The sequence below is a fragment of the Phytophthora parasitica genome, assembly GCF_000247585.1.
Source record: "Phytophthora parasitica INRA-310 unplaced genomic scaffold supercont2.18, whole genome shotgun sequence".
NCBI classification, from domain to species: domain Eukaryota; phylum Oomycota; class Peronosporomycetes; order Peronosporales; family Peronosporaceae; genus Phytophthora; species Phytophthora nicotianae.
Window position 1 is genome coordinate 681,682 of NW_008649004.1, and position 7,730 is coordinate 689,411.

A 7,730-nucleotide genomic window follows, 5' to 3' on the forward strand; every position below is an offset into this window, starting at 1 on the left:
GCCAAACACAAGTTGCTTGCTGCTAACATTATTGCCGACTGCTTACGTCCAGGTGGCGTTGGCCGTTGCATCATCCCAGAGTCGCATACAAAGTCTCCTATGTTGGAGGTCGGATCGCAGCCCCTTTCTATTTGACTTTGACTTGGTCTCACTATGCTGGGTCTTAAAGGGTTGTTTCCCGAGCAAAAACGAGGAACTAGTGGCTGCTGAGGTGAGCTTCTCACGAGGTTTCAGTACGAAATTCTCGCGAGAAGTCAGACCAGCAGAGCTACCGGCTCCTGCGACGGCAAAACCCCACTCGTCACTGAAGATCGAGCGTCAACAGTAGCAGCCCCATGGCGTCGGCACGGCCGCAAGTGACCCCCGCTGCCGCCGCGGCAGGTGCTGCCACCAAGCAGCCTCGAACCTCCAAGAAGCGCAAGGCCAGCAGTGACGCGCCTGCCGCCTTCCGCGCCTCCGCCGCCGCGCGCGAAGCCAGTGGAGTGTCGGCGCACTGTTCGCTCTGCGGCTTCGGCGCTTCCACACTGGATCACCTGCTCACCCACGTACGCGAGTCTCATGGCCAAGACCACGAGCAAGCGACGCCCCAGATGGGTACGTTTGATGTCCGGCTGTTGCTGCTTGATGACATCTCTGTCATCGCTTGACTGACCTCTCTGTTCGTGATTAACGCAGCACTACCGCTTGAAGTGGCGCAAATGGTTGTGCAGCGCGCGCTCGATCAGGCGGCGCTGGGAGGTGCTACCAGCGCGTGGCTTCAAGCCATGCAGCAGCAGTACAAAGCTGCTGCCGAGATGACAGGTGCGCTAGGGCGGAGGGACGCGCATGGGGTCGCGGTGGCGATCCGCAAGCTGTACGGCATGACGCAGAAGGGAGACGAGCAGTCGATGCTCACCACTCTGCAGCAGGCCACGCAGATCTTGCTGCAATCGCCGCCTCCAGCCGCTGACGCCGCGCCAGTCCCGGTGGTGGCGATCAAGCAGGAAGCTCAATCACATAACTCAGTCGCAACCACAGAGAACGCAACGGTGCAGCAGCAGAATGGAAAGGACTCCAGCACCCACGAGGAAGAGGCGGCACAAGCACTCACGGGACTGCGAGCCACAGCTTCGAGTGCGACGGCGACAACGACGACCACAGCGTCAGTGATCTCAACGTCGGCCGCGCGTCCACCGGCTGTGCCGAAGCCGTCCCCTACAGCCCCTCAAGCCTCATTTCCGTCCTTCGCGCTGGGTTCACCGCTGACTATCACAGCGCCGCCGCCACAACTGAATTTCCATCCCCCAGAGCTGTTCACGCCTGGTTCGGTGCGGTCGCCCACCACCCCATCGTCATTACCCAGTCTCTTTGCGCGCAGACTATTGGCGCCTTTGGCGTCTCCATCCAGTGTGACGGAGCAGGGTGTTACTGGAATGGGATACCAGAATCCCATGATCGTCACGGACCAACGAAACCCGATGGGCTCTACGATTCGACCGGACACCTCGCCAGCGTCTCTCACTCCCGTGTTTTACTCGTCGTTTCCGACACTGGCAACGGTCAACAACGTCGCTAATGCGGGTGCCACACCTTCAAACCGACCGACTACGGCGTCCCCTGTCAAGCGCAAAAGTATCACATCCAAGCAGCTAAGTGTCAGGTGCGACGCTGAAGTCGCTGCTGCTCGTGCAGCTGCGTCTACAGCAGCGGCAGCAGCAGACACTTCTGGACTCGTGCCGCTGGGTCCTATCTCCGTGCCTGGTACACCCAGCACACCTGCGACTCGTAAAGCTACTCCTCGTCGGTGGACCAAGGAAGAAGATGACGCTCTGCGTGCTGCAGTGGAGAACCACCGCGAGAAGAACTGGAAGGCTATCGCTGCTCAAGTGCCTGGACGCAACCACACGCAGTGTTTACAGCGATGGACCAAAGTGCTGGCCCCGGGTCTTGTAAAGGGCCACTGGTCTCCGCACGAAGACGAACTACTGCGGCGTCTTGTGGCAACTGAGCAGAAGAACTGGGGCGATGTGGCCTCCAAGATCCCAGGTCGGACGTCCAAGCAGTGCCGTGAGCGGTGGCACAATCACCTGGACCCGCAGATCGTACGCGGTGCGTACACGCCCGAGGAGGACCGACTGATCCTGGAGGCGCAGGCGCGACTGGGCAATCGCTGGTCGGTCATTGCAGCGATGCTGCCTGGCCGGACTGAAGACGCCGTCAAGATCCGCTGGAAGTCGCACTGCCGCGTGTGGCGAGCCCGCAAGTATCTGCGGAAGAATCCAAACAGTGATGTGGATATGCTGAGCGAGCCTGCACAGACCCCCCGAACTCCACTGGTGCCTCCTACTGGCGACTTTAAGTGGCCAGTTTCCCTTCCAAATGGCCCTGCAGACGAACAAGAATCAAACACAAGCAAAACGAGTGCCGAGGCGACGGCGCAAGCCGTGGGTGGGGAGTAAGACACATCGTGGACATCGGTGGACGTAAATTCAAATATGAACCTGTACTGTACCTTGTATTGCTTGCTGATTGGTTGAAAAGATACAATTTCAAAGCCACTCAAACGCGATCTCAACTGCTTTTGACACCATGACGGTATGAACCTTAACGGAGGTGCTCACTGCGCCGCGAATACCGACGCAGCGGCAATGTCTCCATCGCTCTACTTCGCATTAATGAATCTCTGACATCTCCTCTCCCTGTCCATGTCTCTTTTTCTTCATAAAACGCAGATTTCATCGCTGGAGCTCGCTCTGCAGCCGACTTATCTTGACAGCTCCTCGGACCGCGCGAGTCTCGCTATTCTCCGCGATATTGGCGTCTCCATTGCCGAATTCTCGCACAACTCTATCAGTAACAAGGACGGATCTACCATTGACGTAATTAGCGACGAGGCTCTGCAGAACGAGCACTCGAGCGCTGCCAACGTCACCTACCACGTCGTCAAGGGCTGCGTGCATCTGGACGTGCGCGACTCGGCTGACTGCTGGGTGCGCTGCACTCTGACGGAAGGAATGAAGGCCACACTGGGTCTACGCACTCTGCGCCGCTTTGTGCCGATCGCAGGCAACGCTGCACAGCTCCTGGAGAGCAGTAAGGGCGCGCGCAACCTCACGGCTCGGTACACACACGCAGCGGACGCAGCTAACCACTCGACGCTGGTTACCGCTAACGACTGCCGCGAGCTCGTCTGTGAACTGTGCCGTCTGTACTATACCACGGAGTGGATGACGGGCACGGGTGGTGCAATGAGCCTCCGCCACGGCGAGCGCATCTACGTAACCCCGTCAGGTGTCCCCAAGGAGCGTCTGCAGCCCGAGGACTTGTATGTACTGGATCTGGACTGCAGCATCCTTTCAAGCCCAAAGCCCAAGCCTGGCAAGAAGGCTCCTAAGCTCTCGGACTGCGCACCGCTGTTCCTGAACGCGCACAAGATCCGCAAAGCTGGTGTGGTGCTGCACAGTCACGGCATCACGTGCAACTTGGCGGCGGCTCTTTGCGACGGTAAGAGCGAGTTCCGCATCTCGCACCAGGAGATGATTAAGGGCATTACTGGTCACGGATACGCGGACACACTGGTTGTGCCTGTGATCGACAACGCGCCCAAGGAGTCTGCTCTCGCGGAGCCGATCGCGCGTACGATGGAAGAATACCCCAACACGTCCGCTGTTCTGGTTCGCCGTCACGGCCTCTTTGTGTGGGGTGACTCGTGGGAAGCCGCTAAGCGCCATGCCGAGTGCCTACACTACCTGTTTGAGGCGGCTATTGAGATGCGTAAGCTGAATCTGGACTACACAATCCCCCCAGTGTCAGCTTCCTCGAGCAACGGCAGCTCTCTGAAGCGCGCACGCACCAACGAGGCAAGCAACGGAGAGCTCAGCATGGCAGAGAAGCACAAGGTGGTGATGCTGGACATTGAAGGAACCACGACACCAATTACGTTCGTGCACGACATTCTGTTCCCCTACGTGACGGACAACGTCGCTCGCTTCCTGCATCAAACGTGGGGATCAGCCGACACGAAGGCGGACGTGGCAGCTTTGGTGGCTCAACACAAGCAGGACCAGAATGATGGAGTGAACCCACCTGCATTGGATGACACGCAGGCGAAAGAGCAGCTCATCGAGGCTCTCACTGCTTACGTCAAGTGGAATGTCAAGGCAGACCGCAAGATTGGACCTCTGAAGCAGCTACAAGGTCACATGTGGCTCCAAGGCTACGAAAGCGGCGAACTTAAGGCGCTCGTGTACGACGATGTTCCTCCGTGCCTCGAACGACTGCGTGCATGCGGTGTGCGTGTGGGTATTTACTCTTCCGGCTCACGTCAGGCTCAGAAGCTGCTCTTCCAGTACTCTGACAAGGGCGATCTGCGTGAATATCTGACCGTCTACTTTGACACGAAGATCGGCCACAAGCGCGAGGTTGGGAGCTACAAGGAAATTGTTCAGAGTCTTGGCGTGGATAGTGGTAAGGACGTGCTCTTCGTGACGGACGTGATCGAAGAGGCCCAGGCTGCGGAGGCCGCCGGACTGGATACGGTATTGTCCGTGCGTCCGGGCAACAAGCCGCTGCCGGAGTCTCATCACTTCCCTACGATCTGCTCCTTCGCCGAGCTGTAAAACCGTAGCTTGCTGTTATGCAGAACAGCGCTAATACACATAACAGCGCACAACTACTTGTGTATCGATGCAACTACCGGTTGGGAATAATTGAAAGTGGTTAGTTTGAATCCTCATCGCTCGGGTCGTACTCAGGGTCTTGGTAGCTCTGTCCGTCGGCAGCAGCTTCGCCTCCACGTCGGCGTACATTGGCAGCACTGGCCTGGCGGCATTTTGCCTGTAACAGCGTGTGGCTGACAACACCGATGCGCAGCTCAAAGTTCTTGATTTCAGCTGCTAGAGTCTTGAGCGCGCCCTTGATGTGCACAAGCGGCGACGTATCCGTCATTTTGGCGCCACGCTCATCCATGACGCCCTTAGTTTCCTTCAACTGCTCTGTCGTCTCGGCGTACTCAGTTGTCATGACGTTCACGCGGTCAGCTGCTGCCTTGCTAACTTCCGTCGCTGCCTGAAGCTTCTCCTTGAGCGCCGCATACTCTTGTTTAAGATGTTCGTACTGGTTGTTGAGCATCTTCTCCTTCGCTCCCATCCGTCCTGTGGCTTCCGTGAGTTGAGTACCAAGCAAACCCAGTTGGCCGTTTGCACGCGGCAACAACTCGTTCATGATCTTCTCATGCTCTCTCGATCGTTCAATGTGCGCGTGCCATTCTTTGCCTGCCGCTGCTGCAGCCGCGCCGCCTTTCACCTTGAGTCTCGGCCCAACACGTTCCAGCTCCGTCTTCCAGAGCAGCGGGTTCACTTCGCTCATGATCATCTGCTGGAAGCTCTGGTCCAGGTCGTGCTGGTCCTCGGCAGCCTTGCCACTACGCACGAGGTCGCTGTAGAGCTCCTCAGCCTCCTCTTCTGCTGGCAGCGCGTTGTCATCGTCATCGTTCGCAGTGTCCACCTCCGCCTCCTCGTCCACTTCGGCCTCATCCGCGAAATCCTCCTTGGGATACTGGGGCCGCGGCCAATCGAAGCGCCGAGCGGCGAGCGCTTGATCGCAGATGAAGTCCAGCGCCGCGCAGACAGCCTCACCGTACCCAAGCTTGAGTTTTGAGGCCGGGAAATCGAGCGGGAAGCCCAAGGTCTTGAGCGTTAGGATGAGCTTGTTGACACTCGTGTTGGGGTCGTCGTACTTGTCCACGACAAAATCCTGGCCGCAGCTTTTGAGCAAAAACGTTACCAGGTCCAAGAAGCTCTTGAACTGAGCGCTGGCGTTGGTACCGGCGCTCATAACCGCGAAGTGCGTCTCGTTGAAGGGCACAAAGCTCTTCTTCTTGCCGAACTCGCGCTCATACTGCAGCACACGCAGCTTCTCCAGCACGTTGCCCATGAGCGTTACGCTCACGTCCTGTAATATACAGTAGAAGGCCATCGGCACTGTCAATACCGAATTATTACATACAAGATCAAGGTCTTACATCGCGCGGCACTTGCTCTGCCGGCGCGTCGCCGTCCTCATCCGCCATTGCTACAAGTAAAAATGGCTACATAAACGACGTTGCTTCAAGATCGGTTTCTAACAATTCAACAGCATTCTGTAGTCATGCTCCTAAACTGCACTCGCTCTTATGCTTGTTAATCGGTTAATAACACCGCATACACCACTCCTTCCACCATGTCGTCCTGCGAGGAGCTCTCCAGCTCGGCTGATTCTTCACTAACGTGTCCTAGCACTTCGGAGCTACAAGACGACATGTCCAGCTCCACGCTCGCTCTCCTTACAGCCGCAGACTTGCCGTCTTCGTCTCAAAATGACGTCACAAACGTGGCCACCACTGCTCTCCATCTGGAGCGCTACGCTTCGGAGCTTCTGCTGTGGCTGCAACGCTCGGACGCGGCAGTTCCGGCCGATGACGCGCTCTTCTTCTTCGAGACGCGCCACCCAGAACTTCTTGACGACCTGCCGCTGCTCTTCGCGTGGCTCTCGCTCTTTCTGGCGCAGCACGAAGACTCGTCCGGTGTCAAGGCGACAGGCATCACGGCGCGCGCCGTGCAGCAGCTCGACAGTTCCGGGGACATGACTGCTGTTGCCGAGCACTTCGCACTCAAGAGCGCACTCACGCCTCTGTACTGGAAGCATGAGGGCGACCGGCAGCAGCTCAGAGCAGAGGAGAGCGACGCCGTCGAGACCACGAGCAGCAGACCCAGAACCGTCTTCCAGGACGAGAAGGGTCTGCTGGAATGGATATTAAGCCACAGAGACGTGCCTCTCACTAGACAGGACATCGTGGACCACGTGATGGAGGAGTATCCGGTCTTTGCGGCTTCTAAGAGCGCGGCGGCGCTCAAGGTCTGGACGTCCAGATTCCTGAAGAAGCACATCCCGTCACAGTCGCTAATTGCGTCAGCACCAGCAGTACATGTTGGTGTTGTGCAGGAGATCAGTGGAGATGTAGATACAGAGACGCAGATGATGACGATGGCGACACACCAGGACGCTGCGACGCTGTCGACGGACGCGGTGGAGGCGACGGTAGTGAGTCCGACCCCACCGCTGCTGCCTCAACCCAAGTCTGCGGAAGGAGATGCAGTCCTGGTGGAGACACAGGAAGAATCTGATGACCCCTCGACTCAACACACAGGCAAGCGTCGATCGGGCTCGGGTCGATACATGCTCTTCTCGAACGAATTCAAGCTGCACGCAGTAAATATGCTGGACGAAGGTAAAACTGTCACCCAAGTGGCCGAAGAATTGGGCCTTAAGAACCCCAACTGTTTGAGTTATTGGAGGAGCATTCGAGACAAATTAGTCACGGCCGAGAGGAAACGATTCCGCTTAGCAGGAGGAGGACGACGCAGTAGCTGCTCGTTCGAGGACGAACTGCTCACGTGGGTCAGCGAGCGGCATCACCAAGGCCAAGGTTTGTACTGAGGACAGCTTAAAAGACTGCAGTTATGTGAATCCTAACGATGTTGTTGGTCTACTTCAGGCACCGACGTCAAGGCTGTACTCGAATACATGAAAGAATATCACTCGTCCTTCACTGAGGGCAAGAAGGAGCCAACACTTCGCAAGTGGATCCTTCGCTTCTTCAAACGCTGTTGGCGAGCTCCATCCACATCCATCGACTCACAAGACGCAGAGAAGTCGTATATATTTGTCTAACGACGCCATTTGTACTTTTGAAAGGGCGGTGTATCTGCTTA

The 7,730-nt window shown here is 57.2% G+C and overlaps 5 protein-coding genes across 5 annotated transcripts; 3 read left to right on the forward strand and 2 right to left on the reverse strand.

Moving 5' to 3' along the window:
• Positions 1-254: 254 nt before the first annotated feature.
• PPTG_22555 (hypothetical protein) lies at positions 255-560 on the reverse strand (the record flags this gene model as incomplete). Its single annotated transcript, XM_008904798.1, has 1 exon — positions 255-560. The coding sequence occupies one exon, from the start codon at positions 558-560 to the stop codon at positions 255-257; it is 306 nt and encodes a 101-aa protein (XP_008903046.1).
• A 138-nt stretch (positions 561-698) lies between these two features.
• On the forward strand, positions 699-2,438 carry PPTG_09577 (hypothetical protein; the record flags this gene model as incomplete). Its single annotated transcript, XM_008904588.1, has 1 exon — positions 699-2,438. The coding sequence occupies one exon, from the start codon at positions 699-701 to the stop codon at positions 2,436-2,438; it is 1,740 nt and encodes a 579-aa protein (XP_008902836.1).
• A 99-nt stretch (positions 2,439-2,537) lies between these two features.
• On the forward strand, positions 2,538-4,816 carry PPTG_09578 (2,3-diketo-5-methylthio-1-phosphopentane phosphatase). The gene is made up of 2 exons (XM_008904589.1): positions 2,538-2,574; positions 2,712-4,816. Exons 1-2 carry the CDS (start codon positions 2,569-2,571, stop codon positions 4,596-4,598), a joined length of 1,893 nt encoding a protein of 630 aa, XP_008902837.1. The 5' UTR covers positions 2,538-2,568; the 3' UTR covers positions 4,599-4,816.
• PPTG_09579 (hypothetical protein) lies at positions 4,643-6,085 on the reverse strand. The gene is made up of 2 exons (XM_008904590.1): positions 6,002-6,085; positions 4,643-5,931 (listed from the first exon to the last, which is right to left on the reverse strand). The coding sequence occupies exons 1-2, from the start codon at positions 6,047-6,049 to the stop codon at positions 4,699-4,701; spliced, it is 1,281 nt and encodes a 426-aa protein (XP_008902838.1). The 5' UTR covers positions 6,050-6,085; the 3' UTR covers positions 4,643-4,698.
• A 113-nt stretch (positions 6,086-6,198) lies between these two features.
• Positions 6,199-7,689, forward strand: PPTG_09580 (hypothetical protein; the record flags this gene model as incomplete). The annotated part of the gene is made up of 2 exons (XM_008904591.1): positions 6,199-7,444; positions 7,514-7,689. 2 exons carry the CDS (start codon positions 6,199-6,201, stop codon positions 7,687-7,689), a joined length of 1,422 nt encoding a protein of 473 aa, XP_008902839.1.
• Between the last annotated feature and the right edge of the window lie 41 nt (positions 7,690-7,730).

Coding starts and splice junctions, on each gene's coding strand:
- PPTG_09579 (XM_008904590.1), bottom strand. CDS start 6,049: ATGGCGGATGAGGACGGCGACGCGCCGGCAGAGCAAGTGCCGCGCGAT. Junction 5,932..6,001: donor CAGAGCAAGTGCCGCGCGAT/GTAAGACCTTGA, acceptor TGTATATTACAG/GACGTGAGCGTAACGCTCAT.